The sequence below is a fragment of the Lissotriton helveticus genome, chromosome 5_1 (genome assembly GCF_964261635.1).
Source record: "Lissotriton helveticus chromosome 5_1, aLisHel1.1, whole genome shotgun sequence".
NCBI classification, from domain to species: Eukaryota; Metazoa; Chordata; class Amphibia; order Caudata; family Salamandridae; genus Lissotriton; species Lissotriton helveticus.
Window position 1 is genome coordinate 278397539 of NC_136065.1, and position 25388 is coordinate 278422926.

The following is a 25388-nucleotide window of genomic DNA, read 5'->3' on the forward strand; positions in this document are numbered from 1 at the left end:
GGGAGCTCCTCTGCCCCTTCAAGCCACACCCAGACCTAGCTGGGCCGCTTCTGCAGCGGCCTGGGCTCACTCTCTGTGTCGCGCCACTATGGCCGCCGCGCTCGTGTGCACGCTCCTCCTCACCCTTCACTCACACTTCACTCCCCCTCGCCAGCCGCTTACCTTGGCCGCTTTCCTTGGCCCCTTTCCTCAGCCCCGCTCCGCTCCACTCCAGCAGGAGACGAGAGATGTGGGGCACTGGAAATTCAACAGTCAGGCTCCTTCCACCACTGAGATCTGCCTGTGCCCTTGGCTTCTGAACACCCGATACACCGGTGCCTGGATTTCCCCGGGATGCAATTGCTCAAGCCTATTTGACTCCTCTTGTGCATTGGCTGGCCTTTCTGCTTCAGTCTGTGCACTCTTGTGTTTCTTTCTTTCTGTGGGTTTTCTATGGCCTTAGTGCAGTTCTCCACTTGCTGCTGTGTTTCACATCCTCCCCTGAGGGGTAGTGGGCACAGGGAGTGCAGGATCAAGTGGAGAACTGCACTAAAGGCCATAGAGGGCCATAGATCCTACCTGCAGAGAACCCGCTTAGCTGTCCTTTTTCTCGCCACCTACCAGCTACTCTCCTCCTTGCTTCCTCAGGTCTCTCGGGCTGGCTCAGACTAGACCAGACGACTAAGCTCGGCTGGCTACGGCTGTGGAGCTACAAGATGGAGTGGTGGTACAGCAAAGCTCCCTTCCAGTGATTGTTAGGCGAAAATTCAATTTTGAGGATGCACATTTTTACCCACTCCAAATTCAAGGAGTCTAATAGGAGAAACTTTAATGGTTTCTTTTAAAAGAATGCCAATGCCCCGCCCCCTCGGTGGTAGCCCAACTCTATCTACTTTAATCATGTGATAGTTTTCTGTGAGAGCCTGTGTAACAGAAGGAATGGAGCTGGGGCTTAGTCAAGACTCTGTCAAAAAGTCCACATCAGGCCTAAGTGAGGAGAGAAGTTCCCAACATTCGGTAGCACGTTTGGGTAGGGATGTTATGGTTCATAGAAAATTATTAGGAGTGTGTGCCAGGTAGAGAGTTTTGGGAGGCAGCCACTGATATAAAGGGCAGGTCCTCACAGTATCAGTATTAAAGGTGTTAACAGACACTGTGGCCTTGGACCTAGTGTTTTCCCGAGCATTAGTCTTACAACAATTTCTACACGCAAGGCAACTCATAGGACCCGCTAACATTTGGGGGAAGCAATTAGCACAGCTTTGATCTGCCAATGTTAAGAGCGTGCAGCTTTCAAGTATATCAAGGAGAGTTTTGGGGGAGTAAGTTTAACTAAAATGACTGACCTTAGGAGACAGAGAAACAGGGGTCCCGGCTCCTGGCGATGGACAGGCGCAGACAGGCTTGCCTTTGGAGCGCTAGTGCCACACACCCAGCACGCGTGCACTTCACGCCCAGCCCGTCATCTGTTTAAAGCCTGGGGTGTGGCGAATTAGACCACTACCCCTTGCCAACGGCGGGCAAGCGTAGGAAAGAAGATTTAACTTCCTCCCCACAATTGGGAGAGACTAGACAGGCCGAGAAGTGAGGTATAAAAAAAAGATTAAAGTATTTATTTCAAATTATCAATAAAATCTCACTCCCTGTCCACCCCTGTCCATAGTCCACCATGGGATGCCGGCTGGTTCAGGGGCACACCGCTTCTGGAGGGGGATGGAAAAGAAAGTTGTGGCACCAGGAAAAGCCACTGATGACGGCTGGCATCATGTCAGCAGTACCCTGTAGACCCAAGTATGTAGGCACACATACAGAGACTAGGTGTAGTGAGTGGTAGCTAATGAGGAGGCCCAAACACTGTGTCAAAAACATTTATTGTCTTCATTTTTCTCACCACTGGTTGATGAAATTGTGATTCGCTTTGAAAAACAGACTGTATGACTCCTGACCAGCGTGTGATGCTTTCACCCCATCATGACCTTTTAGCCTCAGCACTTTGCATGAAAATCTAGACCCAGGTCCATAAAACAAAACTATATGTCCCAGAATACAAGGTAATGTCTGGGAAACAAGCGTAGCACCTATTGTCATGGCATGTGGTCTTCTGGCAGCACTGCCACCCCTGCATCGACCACAAACACCCAGCCCAGGAGAGACCATGGCATAAAGATGATGTCTTTAATTATTCTCTGGCTCAAGGGCATTCTGATGGAATCATCCATTATACCTATCAACTGGCTCAGTTGTACATGGATGACGTGACAAATATTGGGATTGCCTCATTCGTTGCAGACATGGTGATGTTATCAGTGCGGTTTAGGAGGGAAAATGTGTTGAAAAATGCTTTGTTTTGGCCTTTCTGTCTCCACACTTTTCTTGGGGGGACAACCCCCCCCAAACTCCCCCTAGTAGTGGTTGCTCACTGTGCTTGCTCGCTACATACCATGTGGGGGCTTGTCTCACTTTTACTTTGTTCTCTCGGATTCACTACTTGTCAATTTTTGGTGCTCTCTGAAAGAATGTCTATGGGTACATATGACTGGGTGGGTAACCTGGTGCTGTTTAAGGTCATCATCTACTATTTACTGTGCTTTGAAAGTTGATACAATTGAATATGTAATGAAAATGTGCTGTAAAATTCACCATTTTGTTCTGTCTTTTTCCAAAACTCCCCCTGGCCCACCTAGTAGCGCAGGACATGGGCTGGTCTGGCAAAATTTGCCATGGCTGCTTTCAGTTCCCAGTCCGGCCCTGGGGAGAACGCCCCCAGACCCTCCTAGTAGCGCCGGATGGGGGCTGGATTGGCAAAATTTGCCAGGGCTGCTTTCAGTTCTCAGTCCGGCCCTGTCCATGGGCAGAATTTTGAAACAAGTGGCATTTCCCCGTTTCCCTTAAAATACTGACCGCCTGACATAGACAAACTCTGACCCTGTAAATTGGGCCATTTCACTCTCAATCATTCTCCTTCTCTTCAGCAAGACATGCAGAGAGATTTGCACACAGATGGGTCACCACTTTAATTCAATTTCATCTGAGAGGCACCCGAATATTAATATAAAGAGCTTTCTGCTGGCTCCGCCAAGAGGAAGAGAGTATGGAAACAGAAGTTTTCATCTCAACAAAAGGCGCAGGAAATGTGCGCTGAGTAATGCTTGTCCTTTTTTCAAAGCCCCCCCACCCCCTTTACCTGCTAAAGACATTTTCACCTTTAACACAGCTATTGGTGACAACCAGAGAAAGACGGAGGTCACAAGCATGTCAACAGTGGCAGATAAGTGTACCACGTTTTGGCAGACAAGAGCGTAAAGATTGGTGAATGTGGAACCTCGCCCTCACCCAGACTGATACAGGAGAAATCAGTATCCGGTCACAATAGCCATCATTGTTCCTCACTTGATAAACCGAGGCTCTCTTTTACCAGCGCTTTTTTTTTTTTTGCAGAGTTTTATGTAGCGCGAACTAGACCCGAACCGAATCAGGTATCAGAGCACTTTACATATTTTCCAGTTACGTTACATGAAGACACACTTTCATTTTAGGCACGGGGAAATTAAGTGATTTGCCCAGAATCACAGGAGGTTTTGGCCTCGTTACCGAGACTCGAACCCAGATCCCCAGGTCCGAGGTCGAGCGCCCTAGCCATTAGGCCAACTCCTCTGAACTAGACCTGTATTATAGGACACTCAAGCGCTATGAAACCACACATGCCAGCGCTTCATAAAAGAAAACAAGCATTTTCAAAGCAATAGGTCTCGCATTTGCGAGAATTTAAGCTATTTGCATTGCAAATAACAATGTCTTTTATTTCTGTGTTTTTAAACCCAACACTCATATAAAAGGCATTGTTATTTATAATGCCAATAGCTCAAACTCTCGCAAATGCAAGTTCACTTTAATGATGGTTGTGCCCCTTTATTTAAATGCTACTTGCCGTATTTAGGGTACGGTGAGCAGTATGAAAAGAAAGGGGCGCAGACAACATTAAAGTCAAAGCGCGGTATGTGGCGCTTTCATCTAAAAATTACAAATAAATAAACAAAGGATCTGTAGCGCAGCCACTAATGTTAAAGCGGACCGTGCTGGAAAATTAAATAAATAAAAAAGCATGTACGCTATACTTAAAGCGGACCGAGCTGCAAATTAAATAATTAGGCGCAGCCGCTATAGTTCAAGCAGACCGCGCTTCAATTTAAATACATAAAAATGCGCAGCCACAATAGTTAAAGTGGACCTGCAGCCATTACTATTAATAAAAATATAAAAGTGGGCGGCGTGCTGCCTTGTAGGAAAGCACGTTGTGGGTTATTAAAGAAAATAGTGGTCAGAGACTAGATAAAGCAGACCGTGTAACACCACAAGTAAAAGGTCCAGTCCTCACGGGAGATTTACAGAACCACTGGTAGTAGATACCATAACCAAAGACTGGGGTATTTGTAGCCCCACCCATCCATTAAATAAGGATTTACCCAACAGCTGATGGAAATAGAACAATTTAAACCAATGTAGGATGCTGGGGCTCCGAAGTGGTGTGTGGCTGTAATTAAGTGACATTTAATTCAGACAAGCACACCAGAACAAAGAATTGCTGCAGACCGTTGAAGTTGAATCTCTGGCAGTCATTTGTGTTGTTGTTTAGCAGTGTAAATACACAGTAGTGGTCTCAAGACCGTTGCCCTCAAGACTGTTGAGATCGGCATCCCTCCGACTAGCAATGGTTCCCCGATTTCAGTTCCAGAGGTTGGGAGGTAAGTCTCTGACTCGGGGGCCGGCGGCATGCACTTCCCATTGAAGACTTGTCTGCGTTCAAGTAAAATCTCAAAACTTATCTTTTAATCTGATAGTTTCCTTGTTGTCTTTGAAACTGCCTACTGCCTTCTCGATTTCGTCACCTGTGATGTCTGATTCTAATGTTTCTCGCTGGGCTTCAGTGAGTGCGGGCGTTGTGATATGCAGGATGCAACGCCAGAACTACGCAGCCAATCAGAAATGCCAAATGCCATTGTTACTTCTGTATTTCTCCCTTGTCCCCCACCCCCGGGCATCTCTTTCGTCTCTTGTATCTTCTTCTTTTTGTCTCGTCTCATTACTACCCATGTAAGGGCAATGCACCTTGTATATATAAATTCAATAAAAAAAATTACTGAAATAAAAAAAAAAAATCCGATAGTTTCCTGCTCCCCTCAAGTCATCGCGCCGGGACACTCATGAGTAGCAGTGTGCTTTACAATTTCAATAAACATAACATAACATTAACATAACATATTTAGGAACTCGGTGTCCAGGTGACTGAGGACCCATGCAGCCTTGGAAGCGTCAGCAATCGTGCATAAAAAAATTCAAACAGGATCCAAATGTGATGGGAAATGGAAACAGGCTATTTGGCATTGCATTGGGAGGTGTTCTCCCAATTGTCTGGAGGTGAAATCGGCACACTGGTCTCCGTTGCCACAGCAGCACACAATTGCTTGGTTATCATTTTTTACAACTAATATGCAACAGTAATTTGATTTTACAGTATATAAAAACACGATCACTCACCATATCTCCGGGAAAGTATGCATTGTGGAAAGTCCCAGCAATGACCACAATCACCTAAAAACGACAACATTGGAGGCATGACTCCAAAACGTATATAGTTTAATTGGTATGTTGACCACCTTATTGGATGGACCAAATTAAAATGGGGACAATGCTAAATAAATGCGAACATTTACGTTTTGGAAAACGCCTACATTCCCCTTTGCTGCTACAGGAAAAAAAGTAAATTAGATAATGTCCACAAAGAAATAACTGCGAGTCAGGGTACATGTATGTTGAACATTTCAAAATGCAATGCTTAACTGCAAAATGGCTCCTGTTTGGGCTTCCTCTATAAACCCAACCAACTTCGATAATAAAAGTACATTAACTTAAGAGAACTTAGCTTAAAGTTGGTGCCTGAACAAAATAAAACAAGCCTGTAAAAGTGGGCTATTTCAGTATCAAGTTATACAATGGCGCCACCTGCTGTACACAACTGATATGACAAATGGAGAGTTTACCCAGCAAAAGCAACAAGCGCGACCACGCTAATTACTAACAAATGGCCCCTGCGCTCCACTGCTCGCTCCCGCAAGGTGGATGCCGTGGCTAGGGTGACCAACCGTCCGTAAATTTCATGGACAGTCCGTAATTTCGGTCGTCTGTCCGTTGTCCGTGAAGCATTCTTTAACGGACGCCATTTGTCCGTAATTTTAACCGGGCACAGCTTCCACCCACCTCCCTTCTTGACTCCTATGCTGTTCCAAAGCTAAGATACCCCGCAGCATTAGAGATGCACAGCGGGATGGCAACCCTCACACCTCCAGCCCTTGATGAGCTGTTAAGAGGTGCTTGAAGGTGACTGGGAGGAGGGGGCTGCAGCTTCAGGGGCATCTATTCAGATGCAAACAGCCCTGAATGCGCCATGTCTCTGCAATTTAGAGGGGCCTCACACATCCTAGAACCGGCCCTGATTACACCTAGGCAGCAAGTAGTTCTCTTCACAGAGCTTACAGTGGTGGCTGGTGGAATTTGAAAGTGGTGAGGCTAAGACCAAGTCAGTTATGCGTAAGAGAGATCGACGTTTCATAGGGTCCTCCCAGAAGGTTTGTAAAAATTGTCATATGTAGATTCAAGTTTCAGCACTATTTCTTTGATAAATTATCCAAAAATATTGTTCTTATATTCATTTTTAAAGGAAAACTCATAGAACGTTGTTTTTTTGCTTGTTGTTTGTTTAGCATATTACTCTTGTACAGTGTATGCTTTAAACCGAATCGCCTGCATACCACAATTGAGAGCTAAGCCCAGGAGTTGAGGCTGAGGGCGGTGCCTGTCACGGAGTCAAAAAGGTGTGCAGAATGCGTGGTCATCCAATTGTTGGCCTCTCTGCAGAGCAATGATCACACATTCTAATGTGTTTCTGTGACAATGCACATGATTGAAGTATAATGTTGCTAAATTATTAGTACCAATATCCGCCCCTCCTGCGCACCTCCACTTGACCTGCTTGTTATTACTACGTGGCCTGGCCTCCAATTTATCACAGACATAGCATTGTTTTCTATTTGACAGATAACCCATACTGGTGCCAGGTTAGTATCATGTATGTTTGCGGCTGTTTCAATTCTTTGCCGCTAAGCAGTTAAATAACCCTGCAGAATTGATGTCTTCTCCTATAAAAGAACGAGACTGGCCTGCATTCACTTCTACTAAGCCATACTGCCTTTTTCGACTCTTTCGCTCCTCCCCTGCCACACCCGATTTTTTCACCTGAGCACCGTGAAACAATGGTACTCTCGCCAGCTGTGCATTAATTAAACAATATCACCATTTCACAAATAACATTAAATTGCACAGTGTGACACATAACAGAGCAGGCAACAATCCACCACATCTCTCTAGAGCAATACTTCGCAACGTGGCCAAACTTTAACCATGAGCACTGCGTTTTATTTTCTATACCTGACATACGCTGGTCTTTTCTTGGCAGGGTGGCAGCTAAAGATGATTCAGGTTAGGCCAGATACAACTCTAACTATCTGTTGTTAATTATGCAGCTATGAACTCTAAATGTGACCTGCATATGGAATCTCAGTCTGGATTTGCTATTATGGGGATTGTGCTTTGCAGTCGCGGCCGGCATTACGGGCGGGTGGGGGGGGGTGGAAATGGGGTTGTCGCCGCGGAGGGGATGGGGGGGGGAGGTGGGATAAATAACTTACCTTGGCTTCCCGCTTTTCTTAAGTCCCGAGGCTCCAGACTCCCGCCGTCGCTGCATTTGAATTCCTCTGGGCTCGTTGTCATCAGGAAGGTGGCAGGCAGCCTCCCTCTGCTCCACCGCCTCGTTGTTGATTGGTGCGGCCGCTGCCCCACCCGCGTCATTTTCTCTCTGTATGCTATAGCATACAGATAGAACAGGGAGAGTGGGCGGTGTTACTCAAAGGCAGGGGGAGTGACTTGCCCACTGTTGTTAATACTGTCTGTTTGGGCGGACTCAGGCTGCCCAAACAGACAGTATTAACAACAGTGGGCAAGCCACTCCCCCTGCCCTCGAATAACACCGCCCACCCCCAACCAGGAACTTCTGCTTTCTCGCCGTGCGAGAAGGCAGAAACAAATTGTAGTTATTATGGTAATAACTACCATTTGTTTCTGCCTTCTCCCACGGCGAGAAACCAGGGGGGCGGCGCCCAAACGCCCCCATAGAGGAGCCGCCACTGAGAGCTTAATTACTGTCACTAAATTGTAAACAAACCTTGGTTCTTCAAACATGCAGTCTATAATGTAATAAAATAAAGAAATGGCATAATCGCACCCACACTGATTAACAAAGTATGGAGGACAATGTTAAATGAGTTCTCGTGGAGTATCTCCTTTAAGTACTATACATCACCGTTGCGGATGGCAAAACTAACATTTTGGAAAGAGAGCCTGTCTTCTCGTTGTCTTGTCCAGGAGGGGGTGAGGAGCCCTACCCCACCCTGGAAGAGACCAAGATGATACTAGAATACTGCATGCCCACCCCTGTGCCCACCCTGGTGGATCCTGTTCCCCCTCCTGTGATGGCTCCTGCCCCCCCCCAGCCCCGTGATGGCTCCTGTCCCCCCATGTGGTGGCTCCTGCCCCCCCCTCCTGTGATGGTTCCTACCCCCCCCCCCCCCCCAGTGATGGCTCCTGTCCCCCCCTCCCTCAGGCATGTGATGGCTCCTGTCCCCCACCTGTGGTGGATCCTGTCTCTGCCCTGGGTGGCTTCTGTCCCAGTCCTGGAATGACTCCTGCAGCGAGGGTGAAGTTCTTGATGGGCCTCTTCTCAAAAAGGCTCAGCTCAAAATTAACATGAAAAGGTGGGTGAGTGAGTAAGTGAAGGGATGTGCGGATGGCTGGATGAATTCGTGAAAGGGTGAATGGATGAATGAACGATTGAATAGATGGATAATGAGAGAGGATGGATGAATTGATGAGTGAGTGGAAGGATGGAAGAGAGAAAAGGTAAATAGCTGGATGTATGGGTGGAAGGGTAGCTGGATGGGTGAAAGGATGGATAGATGAGTGAAAGGATGGATGAGTGAAAAGGTGGATGGCTTGATGAATTGATAAGTGCAAGGGTGAATGGATGGACCGATGAGTGAAAGGGTGGATGTAAGGATGGATGAGTGAGTCAAAGAGAGGGTAGATGGACACAACGATGAATAGATGAGTGAAAGAGTGAAAGGATAAATGGATGAGAGAAAGGATGAATAAGTGATGGGGTCAATGGATGGATTCATGAGTGGATGAGTAGATGGATGAGTGGGTGGATGGAAGGATTGCTAAGTGAAAGGGTCGATGGAGAGAGAAAGGGTGGATGGATGGATGGATGACTGAAAGGGTGGATGGGTGGAAGGATGAGTGACTGGGTGGATAGATGAGTAAGTGAAAGGATGGCTGAATGGGTGAAAGGGTACATGGCTGGATGGATGAGTGAATGGATGGATGGGTAGAAGAGTGGATGGATGAGTGTACAGATGGATAGGGTGAAAGGGTGGATGGATGGATAATGGATGGATGAGTGAAAGGATGAATGAAGGGATGGATGAGTGAAATGATAGATGGAAGGATACATGATGGATAGGTTTGCAAATGGTTGAATATGTTTGGATATGGCTGGGCTTACTTAAATACTATTGAGCGACCTCTGATGTGTCTGTAAAACGTATCCAATTGTCCTGAATTTTGACCTCCTGTCCTGAATTTGTGTCCTGAATTTTGACCCTGTGTCCTGAATTTTTAAACTCACCGTCCTGAATTTGCACCAATGCCAGTTGGTCACCCTAGCCGTGGCATGCACGAGATGGTACACCTGGGAGCAGCGCGTGTTCCTGTTGAGCTGGAAATATTAACAAAGCAGGAAATTCCTCTGGTGGTCCTATTTCAATTCATGGTTTTCTCTGTGGTTAGTTCGTGGGTGCTGGTCTTTGCAGGCTCAGTCTTACTTACTTTTAGGCTTGGGGCACAGGTAATCACACTGCCACTCACAGCTCTCCGAGTAAGGATAAATTCACCCATAAATTGGATCTAAGGTACTACACATTAGCTCCCTCCTCCTGCCCGATCCTCATCTACCTCGAAAAGGAACAGTCGAAAGAACAGAGTGTTGTTGATGACAGTTGTATATATCCAGAGCCTATGCAACACCATCTCCTCTCTGGAAGGAAGACCACATCAAAAGAGAGCAAGCAACTACTAATTTGCACAGTGGTGAAAATGGGATTATAAAGATGACATTGGGTCACGCATCATTCTGGGATTTCAATTGATCAGCCAAAGACCAAGGTACTTTAAAGGCGCTGCTTTCAGGTTGCCTTTACATCTTTTCGATCTTGCTCTGGTTCATTCCACTAGCAGCCAAAAGCGACGTGTGAAAATATACAGAATTATAGATGGGCAACAGTGAATCAACTACTGGTTCTGATTACATCAATAGACAATTTGAGCGGCGTTTAGGTTATCCACGATGTCACTCAGAACCCAGAGGTGAAAAAGATCCATTAGTCACCTTTTACCCATCTATAAATTTATGTTATGTATGGTTCCCAGAATCAACTGCTCAAGACTTAAACTGCTAGACAGGGACATAATAGGGCAACATTTATAATATGTCATTTCATCCCTTTTTAAATGCAATCTATCACCTCCCCCAGTAACCACTCTGCTTTCCCCACCACCTCCTCTCCGAAGCTGAACATAGAGCCAGTGCAGCGATGATGGGCTGTATGAAAGCCCTGAAAGAGCAGCCAGGAATTTCATATGAAGTATTAATAATGGAAAACGTCCCCACTGTTGCTTCGTCATAGCAGTGAAGAACCAGCTTTGGAATCGATTATTCACAGCAGAGTCCCTGTGTGACCGCCATACATAACAAGCAGATTCCTGCTGCAAAAATGTTCTTACAGTGAATGTTCTGACCCATATGAAAAACTGTGTGCGGATTACTACCATAGTTAAAACACTGCACAGTTTATTATTGTAACAGTAATTGTGTAGTTTTGAGGTAACAACTGAATTTGTATTTTTGAAATGTAATTTGTATTTCTTTATTTAAATTATTTGGTTCGATAGAATGCTTCATAACAGGTTGCAACAGCATGATCACAATAACAAGTCATTGAGGAGGAGTGGTGAAAATAAAAACAGTCTATATAACAAATATCAAGAACAGGCCCATAATGCCAGGCCAGAACCTGGTCCCAGTAAGGACAATCCGGACACAGCATGTTTCATTCTGGGTAGTCCCTACTGAGTCACAGAGCCTGTTTCCATGAATCGGAGATCAACATCATGATTGTTGTATGGCGCGACATATAGTTGCAATGGAGAAACCTTCTTGCACATAAGGAAACTAGACACACGGCGCTGTCCTGATGAGACCCGTGGTTTAATTCCATATGGGCCGAATCAATGGCATTTTCACAGGCATATCAGTTGTACTTGAGTCAAGACGTTGATGTATTCATGTTGGTATTGTGGGTTATAACATGTAGATAACGTGTGTTGTTCTTGTGCATCTATATGTATAAATGTAAATATGTATCACACACTGAGCACATTTTGCATTCTGCGCCAACTGCACTAGATTTTTAAATATGCTTTTCAATGCTGATGGAATAATACATTGCATTTTGCAAATTGTAGTGAGCCTTGTAAAGCTTATAATAGTACACTAAAATACCTATAAGAGATTGGGTTTTTTTGGGTAGTAGATATCTGGATAAATTTGACCCTTGCGACCACTTGTTTTTTTTTAGAAAATACAAACAGTACAGTATATTCAACACTGAATACTAAGAGTTGCTTGGCAGTGTAGTTGTTTCTCAACAAAGCAGGTGAAACCATACAGTATATATATAAATTAAAAAACAAACAAGAAACAAAATCAAGAACATACAAATTCTTTGGCTATAAAAGTACGGACATAACTGTTTTTTTTGTTTTTCTTTTTTACATAACTTTTTTTAACATACTGGGCTATATTTAACAGTTCCGCAATTTCCTGACGTTTTATTACAAATGTTAGTATTACCTAATGTAATGGTCTCAAGTTTACCAACCTCAGAAGAATGAAAAGCTGGACAAGCCTTGCTGGCACTGGAACATATGACCTTCAGTTCACTGGAGATGTCAGAAGAGAACAGCATTTCGTTGGACAAGCACTAAATCTCAGCATGTCACCATCAGTGCGCAAGTTGGAGTTAGAACAGTAATTTGACCCAGCCCACTCGTTGGGGAATTAGTTCCTATATCTTTTTGTAGTCTATAGTTTCACATTGCACTGGGTTGACAATGTTGATGGAGGTAGTGGCTGCATATTGTATTGTTAAGGCGCTCCAGTTAAATACTAAAAGGAATGCAATGACAACTGAAGACAGGACATTGAAGACCAGAGGTTGATAGCCAGTGAAGGGCATTGAGTGAGAAGGTTTGTGCAGCCTAAGGGGGGCTGGGTCAATGTTTAGTTTAATAAAAATCTGGAAATTTTACAACTATGAGATAATCAACACATCATAGTGTTTGCAATACGTACAGTACGCAGATCTGAGCAGGTTAAACCGGAAAGCAAGAGATATTTTTAAAACCATGAACAGAAAATGGATATGTGGTGCTATTGCCTACAAAAATCAAGAACGCTGCCAGCCCTCAATGGCAGGGGTTCATTTTCTCAAAATGCATCACCAAAATAAATGCTCATGATCTCCCGCTCCCCAAGTCTTATCCAGGGAGTAAATGTGTTATCTGCATGAACCCGACGACCAGAACTGTGGGTCCCGCCTTCCGTAAAGTTGTTTCCTTCTCATCTGTGGTCGCACTGTGCATAGAAGGGATCCTTTCCAAGCCTCTCTCTTTACTGCCCATTAGGGCCCCGCGGCTCGATCACCAGGCTGCTGCAGGTCACTCGCACTCCGTACCATCCTGCCCAAAACTGGGTGTCTTGTCCACCGTGTTGAAACTTTATGTGCCGCACGCCGGGACCGTAGTTCCGGAATGTATGAGACATCTGAAAATAAAACAGCAGGACAATGTAGAAGGGGGCACTACAGATGAAACAAGAACTCTTGACAATGCTGCTAGATTATTTACAATTAGTTTCCCTTCCCTTCCTCCCCTCCCCAAATCTGTCATTTGGCTCTAATATTCCCTCTTTCCTCCCACCAGACCCACAACCACCAATACCTTCTTTCGTCCACAAAATTGACTCCACTCACCTCTTATCTCTTCTTTTTCCTAACACCTTACTCCCCTATGACTCAACCCATTTGCCCTTCATCATTAGCCTTCAGTTGTCTGAATCCCACCTTACCATACCCACCATTCTCTCAGACTCTCATCTCCCCATTCCAGGCACTCAGTTCCACTCCACACCTTGTCCCTCTTCCATCTTTCCACAAACAGCTGCTTTATATCTCTGATGCCCCTCTTTTTCCCGTTTTTGCTAGCATCATCATCTACATTGACAATACATTTGGGCACATTACACACCTAACCCTAGTACATCTCTACTAGGTCTATTTCAGGCAAACTCAGTCATTCACTCTATATTGCCTCTGCAATCTCCTCAGACTTTTACCTTCACCCAATATCCATCCATCTCTTTACAAACTCCAGCCGCCAACCTCTCTCTCGCCAGCATCCCCGTTAAAGCAGAATTCATCAGTAAAAAGCAGTAACACAAAAAACATTCATCATATTGATCAAAGTGCTTTGACATCCTATTAATCACAGCATCATGACTAGCAGGTGCCTCAACATCAGTCCCCCATCAGGGATTATCTCCTAAATACAAAATCCACACTTGGAACTGCAAAACCCAAATAAATCTGCCAAATTAAAGATGGAACTGCTGAATTGGGATCCTTTGTAATACAAGGAACACGTCAACAGAAGGTAGGAAGAAGGCTGGTTCCCTTTTTTTAAATGACCAAATAGTTGATAGAGATATAGTGATAGTGGAAGTCGCTGGAGGAAAGGGGAATGGGAGGATAACACGATTGAACCATGATAGGTGCAGGTAGTGATATATTTGTAGGTCAATGTGATGAGGTTAGGAAAGACAGACATAGCTTGAAGTGTGTATCCAGCTGTTTGGGTAGGGCCACAGATAAATTGCAAACAATCCAAACACTGGTTCAACTGCAACCTTAATGAAGAAAGGCACAATTTAAGACTTGCTGAGATATCTTGGAGAATCTCTCCCTCCCTCTCTCACCTCAAGCATTTGAGGTTGACTAGAAGTGCTTACAATAAACACATTCCAAGATTTAAAGCAGAATAGTTTGAGACAACTAGATGAACCCAAATATAGATCCCGAAAACAATATGAACTTATCAGAACCTCCAGCTCTAACTCCTACTCAGGAGATAAGGGATCATCACCTTGTGGAAACTACTTCTCTGCACATTTCATAGAAAAGACCAAGTAGATTGAATCAGAACTACATCTTACCTCCCAACATCTAGTAAACCATTCACTTTCCATCTCCTCGCCATTTACCAACTGGGGAGTAACCCCCTATCCAGCTTTTCTACAAAAACACAAATGTTACCTGGAATGCCTTCAAATTTACAGGCAAAGTTGACATACTCAACATAATAATCTCGCTAAAACCCTTCAACCATTTATTTGATCCTGTGCCCGCTAAACTTATCAGAGTTGAAATCCTTCATTCTACCGCTTATTAACGTATCGCTATCTCAAGGCCTGATTCCAGACTGTCTAAAATAGGACAGGTCGATCCTATACTCAAAAAGCCTAATGCAGATCAGTCTGACCTCAACAACTTCCGTCCCATTACTAACCTACCCACACTAGCAAAGGTCCCAGAAAAATATGTGCACTTGCAACTCTGACCATATCGAAAAGTTTAATCTTCTTCTAGACTAATGCCAATTTGGCTTCAGAAAGGGATATAGCACTGAAACAGCGCAAACACATATTGTTGCTGATCAGAATGAATCATACCAACTTATACTTCTGGATCTATCCTCTGCGTTCGACACGGACAAACATGACAGCATGATCGGCCTTCTGGAGGCAAGGATGGGACTATTCGGACCCCTTTCACACTGGTTTGTATCATTCCTACATAACAGATCTCAAAGAATAAAAATCAAGCATACCATTTCCGACTTCACTCCGGTCTATATTGGAGTACCTCAAAGATCCACATTCTCTCCTCCGCTATTCAATTTGTTTATGGAACCCCTCTATGAAATTCCAAAGTACTCAAATATACTTTATCACGTGTATGCTGACCACACTCAATTATACTTGAAAATCTCAGCCCTGAGAACGTTAAGACTCTCAACCGCACCCTGCTGAAAATTCAGCAATGGCTAACCTCATGCTCTACACGCTCAAAACAGTGATCCTCTTGATCACCCCCCAAAACTGCTCTGTCCCCATACAGGAATGGCTCAAACAACTTACACTTCTCATGTGTGTCCCGACCAATATTGACTCCACAAGATCAATTGGTATAACTATGGACAAATATCTGAATATGCAAGATCATGTCAGTGCAACAAACAGGGGAGCCAACTACCAGCTGAGCATCCTAAAGAGCATCAAACCTTTCTTTGCCCCCTGATGACCTTCATATGGCAGTACAATCTCTTGTCATTTCACGATTAGACTACAGGATTGCTACACTCACAGGCTATCCCAAAACAAGGTGAGCACTATTAAAAGCTGGGCTGAACTCAGCAACTAGACTAGTCACCGGATCTAGAAAATGTCATCATATCAGTTCCCACCGAAAACTTTTAAACTGGCTCTCGGTTGAGGCAAGGATCCAGGCCGAAAATAGTCTGCATGCCTCATAAGGCTCTACACCACAGCACCCCCATTTACCTGGCCAATAAACTAGAACAGTTGGGGGGCAGTTGCTCCTTGAGAAGTGGGGATTCCCCATTGCTGAAACCACAGAAGCTCAACCCCAAAAAATAACATACAACCGTTCATTTTCTAGCCTAGACCCTAAAATATGGAACTCTCTGCCACCCACATTCAGAACCAACCCCATGACTACCGCCTACAAAATAGAAATGAAAAGATTTCTGATGAACAAATATCTCTAATAACAACCCTGATGAATGGTTCTGGATGACTAGTGTTGATAATATCTGATCATGATTCAACCTGCTCGATGGATGCTCTGCAGTTCTGGCTGTCCTTTCTTATAACTGTTTGCCATTTACTTTGTTTGTATATGTTGTGTGCGATTTGTTCAGTGCTCTGATACCCCGATGGGTCATCTCTGCACTTTTTAAAACTCTTAAAATAATAAATAAATACAAATAAATAAACATTCACAAGGTTCGGAGATTGCCTAGTGGGTAGCACACAATTATAGGCAATCAAAGGTCGAATTTTAGTCTTGCATTGTGTAAAGGTTATCATGTTTTAATGATTCAGAGACATTCTAGGTAGTGTGCAGCATATGCAGCAATGTGTGGTGGAGTCATATATATTGTGGTTAAGATAAGAAGGATAGGGTACAAGAACAGTGGGCAAGAAGAGATTTGCATTCATGAGTAGCAAATGTGTAGGTAGAGAATTTCTTTGAATGACAGCTGTAACTCCTTCAGTTTCTTTTAGTGGAATGATGCCCATTGAGAATGTTGTGGCCGCAGGGATGGCTTAGTTCTTAAAAGGAAACAAAAACTACTGGTTACAGTATGCCAGCTGAAATTGGTTAAGTAGGCATGGTTAGCTTTTATACAACATGGGGTTACTGGGAAGCACTTTGGGTGGACTCTGTGTACTGGAAAGGGATTTGATGCTGTACACAAGCATATCTAGTAATGTTTTTCTCTTTACATTTGTATACTTATAGAATGAGCTGCTCCATGATAAGTTCAGAGATAAAAAGAAGGACTGGATGTTCTTCTTGAGATAGCTAGCATGGATTCCTGAAGCCATGCTGAAAATCAATCAATCTTGTCTCAATCCCGTTCCCTTAAAATGACTGCTCAATAGGCACTAAGATCAGGGTTCTATGACCGCGTCCTGATAATGGCTTTAGAAAGTATCTTTCCTACACTTATTTTCGCTTTCATATGGTCCACTGCCACACCACTTGCAACCCACACACCTGTGCACACACCTCAGCTGAGCCTCAATACAACACAGATGAAAGCTCACCCTCTCCATTGCAAGATGATTCCCATCCTTTGTGTTCACAAGTAGAATTGGGTGAAACAGAAGTCAAGTTGACAGAACTTCTTGGGAATTTGCTTTTGCAAAATGCCGGAAAAACAAAGTTTTACCAGCATTTAATCACAATCCCCCCTCGGAGGGTTGACATTTGGGTACTGGAGTCCTGACCTAGAGACAGACCTACCAACTCTTCTTCAAGGATGATTCTAGGGCATCACTGCTTGGGTCTCTGAACAAAGTGATAATGATAGAATTATAAAAACTTTTGACAAACTCTGATTGGCCCAGTAAGAATCTGGCAGGTAACCAGAATGCGTTTTCTTCAAAGAAAATGGGAGGTCTTTGTGGAGAGGTGGCCGCCACAGTTTGACATTGGCGTTCTCATGCACATGGCAGTTCCATGTGTAATGAAGTACTCAATCAACAAACGGGCACGGCTGGCTTCAGTAACGGAAGGTTTATTTGCTGCTCAGCTACTCGAACTACTCTCTGCTCCTTAAATCTCCTTGACATTACTAACAAATGCCTCTATTCTAAATGATAAGATTCCAAGCTTACATTCCACACACATTTTTCTAATCCTAGCCTGACATTATATAATTACGTTTCTTGGCCCTCCCTTTTTTTTAGTTTTTAGCAGCTGGAAAAAATATAACAAAACAAAGAAAAATCAAAGGAAAAGAATAGAAACACCATGAAAATAAGGGCAGGAGATTTTACTACTCCAGTCTGCCAGGTTGTAGACAGTCATTTATGTAGTGTTTCGTTTGAAGTTGCTAATAGGGTGCATTTTAAACACAATTCTGGATGATGCCATGAATTTATTATTAGCTAGATAAGACTTAATTTTTACTTCTGATTCCTTTTTTGGTCGTGATCAGTCAAACTCCATTTTAACTCCTACTTTCATTAGTACGCATCAGGGTAGTATTATAGATTTTATATTGATTTTGGCAGAAGGCATGCACCTTAGAGTCCAAAATTGTCCCCTAATGCATGAGTGACCACAATCTATTAGTCATCAAATTCCAACGTTTTTCAATAGGTGTGACAATTAGTCAGAAACCAATATATACCAAGAATCAAGATTTGCGCATTATGTAGGACAAAATAGACCCCTTAGATTTCAATCAAAGGATAATTAATGGAAATTTATAGTCCATAATGACCTGCTTAGCAGATAGCCAATTTATCAACTCATTTTAAGGTAATGTGAGTAATTATGTGAAGCTATTACAAAGTAACTAACAATATACAGTTCTAATTCAGTGAGTTCTACACACCACTGGTTTAGTAAAGCCTGTTCCGCTGCCCATGAAAAACAAAAAAAGGCCCTTTAAGACAAAGCCACGTGTCTAACAAATATTAGACCATCCAGGTTACAATACAAGAATGTTTTGGAAGAAAGGAAAAAGGAGATTAGAGATAGCACCTGGGAGAATCTAAAACAGGCGGCGGCCTCAAAAGACACCCAGAAAGTTTGTGAAGTGGTAAACTACCCTTTCTTCTCTGACCAAGTAGGCTCAAAATTGGATGCATTGATCCCGGAGGCAGAATGGGTGCTTCATTTTCAGAAAGTTAGTTGAGCTACCTGGTGTGAGACCTCAACCTTAGTGTAGCAGTTAAGCTAACCCCAGCTCAGACAGAAAGAACTGCCGTGCGCATGGCGTATTGTGTGAAGGACTGCCTGACCCTATCAAGGGATTTCATCGGGACAGGCATGCCTTCACACAATATGCCATGCGCACTGCAGTTCTTGCTGTCTGATCTGAGTTGGGGTTAGCTTAGCTGCTGCACTAAGGTGGCTGAGGCTCCTGGCTTAATTGAATTTCCTCCGAGACGGAGCAGCGGAGGCTTAGGCTTTTAAGCGAAGTCATGAGTGCTGCCAGCTCAGCAGCAGGAGTAGAAAGGCAGTTGCAGCTAAGAGACTGGCGGCCTGACTGCACTGCTGTGGACAGCTACCATGGTAAGTCCCTTAGACTCAATCTTGGCACCGGTAAACTCCGCACTGTTTTGAGTGCAGAGTTTTTGAAAACTTCGCACTCCAAACAGAGTGCGGATTTCTAACCGCCCATCTTTAGAGTTAGGCCAGGCTTAGGCACAGTCGAGCAGGCTCTGAACCTGCATTTAATAATCACCAAATATGTGATGGCCAAAAGGGGTGTGTTACATTTGGCTTTATTGATTTATCTAATGCCTTTATTCTGGTCAAGAAGAGAAAATATGGGAGTGCATGGAGGGAATTGGGTGTGGAATCAGATCTCCTTTAAGTGATAGGACGACTACACTGGGATTTGAAGGTATCCATTTGCTACAGCCCTCACGGAGAAGCATCATTATATATTGTTTCTCCGAGTGGGGTCAGACAAGGCTGCATTTTGGCCCCTTCCTTTTTTTATTAGACATAAATATAAGTTCTAATCATCTAATTAATTTCGGTAGGGATGTGTCAAAAATGGGATCTCAAAATATTCCAATTTTATTGTATGCAGACGATGCGGTACTTATGGCCCGCACAGCAAATAGCCTTCGGATCTTACTGGATTGTTTTTCTGACTTCATGGAGGGTTTAGATTTAAAAGTAAATTACTCCAAATAATATATTATGACCTTTGGCCCTTGTTTAAAAAAGAAAATGTTTTAATATGAGTGTACACCTTTTTGGACAAGGTTAGGGATTTCAATTACTTGGGGTAACTTTTAGTTTTACTTGTTCATGGAACCGTTCTTGCAATTGAAAGCCCAACAAATGAACAGGAATATTGAAGGTATTTTTCATTTCGCACAAAAATTAAAATATTAACTGCTGATCTATGTATTTTTGTCACTTTTAATGGAGAAGGGTAAAACATACTTGGTGATTTTCTTGCCTTTCGTTGTTTTACCAACACTAAATATCCCACATGATACCCATGGCCTTGAATGTTATTTTTGTGATGTGTATAATACTTGATCTTTCCCTTAACTTCTTTGTCTCTCGTCACAATTTCTTCATGGTTCTTTGGCGGACTTGTTGGGAGATGTGGTAGACGAGTTTGTCGCAACTGCCCAAACATTAATTAGGAAGGACATTTACCTATAGATCCATGAAGTGGATTTTTACAATGATGCGAAACTTGATACACAAAGCCTGGTTTATAGAAATTTGAGATGGTTCTGCTGTTTGCATAGCTTTTTTAATAGTGGCCATTAAGCTTTCCACCATTCCATTTGCTTGAGGAAATATTGGAGTTTTTTTTCCTGTGTGCTATTCCCATATAATTCATGATTTTTTTTTAACTATTCCCACTGAAACGTGGTCCATTATCGGTTTTTAAAACATCTGGTATCCCATCTTGAGAAAATGTTATCCAAAAAAAGGAGCACTGTTGAAGCAAATTATATAACTTTTAGCAATTGGAAAACAAGAATATTCATCAATAATCACAAACAAATTATGTCCAGAATCTAAAGGTCCATAAAAATCTGCTGCCAAATTTGTCCACACCACATCTGGTAATCTAGACGTGTGTAATGCTTCCTTGTTCCTTTTTTTAGAAGTACACTGGCGTAAATTACATGTTCGTCCAATTTCTTATACATGACTACCTAATCTTGGAAACCACATTTATTCTCGTAAAAAAATCTCTGTCACTGATATCCCTTAGTGACTCTCATGGCCTAAATCAATCACAGGTTTTTGCAAACTAAAAGGAATAACCAACTTATTACCTCTCAAAAGCACGCCAGATGAAGCTATGAGTAACCAAGCCTGAATATTTTTTTAAATGCAAGGATATCTCTTTTTCATATTTCGAGTTGAATTTGTGTTGCATTATCTATGCATTTTCTTATTTAAAGTGATAACATTCTGTATATCTCTTGAATCGTTTCTCTCTTAAAGAAGCATCAAATAATGCTTTTTCTGAAATTACTTCCGGTACTGCTGATCTGATTAAAAAACGTATGTATTCTTCAGCTTCAGACTTTGGCTCCATTTTACTTTCAAGTGGGTGTCTAAATAAATAATCTGTTGGGTTAGGTTCCTTTCCTGGTTTATGAACAACTTTAAAGTTGCTGTCCATTATGCTCATTTCCCATTCCTCAATTCGTGGGGGTATTTTCACCTTTGGATTTCGCAAAACAGTGGTCAACGCTTGATAATCAACTATTATTACAAAAGGATTACCATCCAAGAAATCATGAAAATGTTCACAAGCCCATACCACAGATATCCTTTTTTTCTGCTGCAAATATTTCCTTTCTATATCAGACAAGCTTTTAAGAATTCTGCAGCTGAACATATCCCAACATGAAACTTTTTAAAAAGAAACAATCCAAGATGTGTAGAAAATGTTATTATATATCTTGATTGTTCTTCAAATTCCAACTGATGATATCCTTTGTACACATTTAGTTTTGAAAAAACAGCAGCTCCATTAATACTACTAATCATGACATTCAAATGCAGCTCTGGATATCTCTCTCTCTTTTGCTGTGTTGGGTATTCGCATGTTGACATAAATTCTGCTGTTTTCGGAGGGGTTTTGGAACCACTACTGTGGAGGAAAAAACCCATTGTTTTGGACGTTTAGCAGGCTCAATAATATCTTAATGAATAATGAATGTATTTATTTTTCTGCTTTGGTTTGCAAATATATTGGAACTCTTCTGTATATTAGCCCAACAGGCCTCACTGCTTCATTGATGTGTAGTGTGATTGTCTTATCATATAATTTTTCTAGTCATTTAAAGAACTCAGGGTTTTTTTTAGAACAGATTGTTCTGTAGTAACGTTACACGCCGTTGCTAATAAACTCATTATTTGAGCACTGCCATTACTCTATAAACAGGAACCAGGAAGTTCATCTTCAAAATCTTGTATTTCTTCTTTGAATATTTTCTTCAAAATGTTCCTAGAAGCGAAACGGGCTGTCTGGCTCTCCAATAAAAAGCACTGAGGTTACATGTTGTCCCACTATCAAGTATGAAAGGAACCTCTTGAGATCCAGCCATTACATCAATACATTTTTTAATACTTTCTCTTCTTATCAAATTAATTTGTTTGACTTTGGTTTCAGCATACATCGCATACACAACTGTTCTGACTGTTCAGATCCGTCAACAGTCATGTTCAATAATTTCCATCAGTCTTACGTGTTAGGTAGTTCCTTTAGTTTGCTTACTCCAACCTTTGACATTTTCCTTTTTTGTCACGCTTAAGTCTTCACAAACTTATATAATGATTGTTTTTCCAAATTCTCTCCATTGGTGTTCTAAAGCTGGACACGTCTTTAAAAGTGGAAACTGAAACTACATCAGTGATAAAATCTTTTTTTCTGTGTTGTGATTCTGTCTTCTCTGTTTTACTATCTTTCCTTGGCATTTGTTGAACTTGCTCCATTGTTTTCATGCTTCCTTGCTCCATATTTCTAACATTATTTTGTGCTTGCATAGCTTTTCAAGCGATCCGTAACATTGTTTGCAGTCATATGTATTTTCCAACAATTTCTTTCTTAAATTCTACTGAATTACATCCTTGAATTTTCCTCCATCTTAATGCTTCTTAATAATTGAAAGTTTCAAATTCACAAAATATCACCAATTTTCTTAGTCTTTTTTTTTTATAAATATTTTTTTTTGTCCTCATATTTCGCCCTTGGTGACCAACTAGTAGCATGTAGAGCTAAACTTACTGTCACAGATAAACTGGTAGGGGCTCTCAGAAGGGCCGCCCAAATTGCCCCTCAGTAAGTGGTATCAGACTCCACCTAAGCTACTTTGGAACAACCGTCGGGGACACATGCTGCGTTCATATACCCATTCTTATACCGATTCAACTGTGGTGGGTATAGTCAAACATGAGAAAAAGGTGCCAAGCAGCGTAATCATTGGACCTTGGGGGGGGAAAACAAACAACAACAAAAAAAACCAAGATCAAAAAAAAGAAAAGAAAAAAATTACCAGTCTAATAATCTCCAAAAGTTTGTCTTGCGCGAATTTCTAGATCTTAGAAGGTCTAGCTTCGATGTTTGTAGCACAGAGGTACGCCAATCAAGTAGGGTAGGAAGTAGCGGATCTTTCCATTTCCTACATATTTCCCTCCTGGCCAGCAAAATACCAAAAAAAAGTAACTTTTTTGCCGGCCCGTGAAATTCTGGAGAAACACCAAAAATAACAAGAGCAAGACATAATGTAACTTGGGAACCCAGCGCGGTGGAAAGTGATAGGCAAACTGAGTTCCAAAAAGGTGATAAGAGTGGGCAATCTAGGAAAATATATGTACATCTAAAGCTTCTACCAAGCCACATTTAGGGCATGAAACAGGATTATCCGAGAACTTCGATAAACGCTGGGGCGAATAGTAAGCCCTATGTAGTGTGAACAAGTGGTTTCGGCGTAGCCAAAATGGTTTCACAATGTTCCACATGATCTTAAAGGATTCGAACCACAGGTTCTCCAGACTGATGTTTGCAATATGTGCGGTCCACAGTTTATCAGGCAACTGAAACTCACCCTCGATTCCGTCCAATAGGAGATTGTACCAGAGTGAGACCTCCTTCTTAGATAAAGGTTTATCTATTAATAGGGACACTAAGGTACTATCACCCCCTAGTTGAAATCTACCTTTAATAAAAGTCTGTGAGTGTGCCCAACTTTGTATTTGTAGGTATTTGAACCTGGAGAACCGAGTCCCTATTTTTAGACTCAATATCTCCCACGGAAGTAGGGTACCATCTACAAAAAGATCCCCCCATACTGCTAATCCTGCCTCTCGTAGTGGTGCTGCAAGGCTATCCAAAAGCCAGCTCGGGGACCCAGGTGAATTCCATAATGGAGCCTTACAGGAATAATAATCAATTTTAATAGTACGCCTACGTTTAACCCATGTTCTACATGAACCTCTTAACACCTTCAGTTTAACTTTTTTTTAAAACTTGTGATCCCCAAACTTAAACAAAAATGTATGATCGGCTACATTTTCCCCTCTAAGTAATGCTGCAAACATAAGCCCACATCCCGAATTTGTTGGCGATTTTAATAACATCCTGACATGGGACATCTGGAAGGCCCACCCATAGAGTTGTAGGTCGGGCGCCGCTAAACCTCCCTTCTCTCTACGGCGCCTAATATTCTTCCAGGCAATTCTAGGGTTACGATTATTCCAAATAAAAGAACATATATCCCTTTGGAGTTTGGCTATCATTGAGGGTTCAAAAAAAAAGGGGGATGGTGTTAAATAAGAATGTAACTTTCGGTAAGATCGTCATTTTCCCCAGATTGGATCTGCCTAATAAAGATAGTGGGAGTGAAGACCATGATTTCATTAGCCTACGGCATTCTTTAGCAATGAGCGAGAAATTTGCTGGAACTATCTCATTTATGTCCCTGTATATATTTAGGCCCAGATATCGCAAGACTGGACTTAACTGTACCCCAGCCACAGGCACAGGATCATTCCAAACCATTATATCTGACTTGGCCGCATTAACTTCGTAGCCAGATACGGCTCTGAATTCCTCAGCCAACGCAATTACTGCCGGGAAAGCCGACCGTAATTCAGATGTAAAAATGAGAACATCATCCGCATATAAGGCTAACTTCCTCTCCCACCCCTCATATACAAAAGACTTGATGTTAGTATTGTCTCAAATCCGCTGAGCAAAAGGCTCTATATACAGATCAAATAAAAGGGGGGAGAGGGGGCAGCCTTGGCGGGTACCCCGAGAGATGTTAAATGGGTCTGATAGTTCTCCGTTGACGAGTATTGAAGCTGAAGGATTCCTATACAAAAGATTGACTACGCGCCTACATTTTTTACCGATGTTAAATTTTCCCAAGACCTCCGATAAGTAAACCCAGTTAACTCTATCGAAGGCCTTGGTGGCGTCCAAGGTCATCACTGCAAGAGGAAGCGACGCCACCGTTGCCATAACTATGGCCCCTATAAGGTCATAGCCCTTTTGATCTATGTGCAAGATGTTTGTTGCTATTGCCCCCAACCTATTTGCCAGTACAGCTGTAAAAATTTTGTAGTCTGTGTTTAAGATGGAAATTGGTCTATAAGACCCACAGCTCGTTGCTGATTTTCCCTGTTTTAAAATCAGTGTTATTGAGGCACTGTCACATGATATAGGAGGGGGCATCCCTTCAAGAAGAATCTTATTAAATAACTCTGTCAAAAAAGGGAGAATTATTGGATTCAGAGCTTTATAAA

The 25388-nt window shown here is 42.5% G+C and overlaps 1 protein-coding gene across 1 annotated transcript in view; it reads right to left on the minus strand.

Annotated features, from left to right (window-relative positions):
- Positions 1-25388, minus strand: part of LOC144752444 (uncharacterized) — a 351451-nt gene that overhangs the window by 238260 nt on the left and 87803 nt on the right. Inside the window, exons 7-8 of the mRNA XM_078640371.1 lie at positions 12879-13030; positions 7722-7895 (exon numbers count right to left, since the gene is read on the minus strand). Of these exons, the coding sequence (XP_078496497.1) occupies positions 7722-7895; positions 12879-13030 (326 nt within the window). The remainder of the gene's footprint in view (positions 1-7721; positions 7896-12878; positions 13031-25388) is intronic.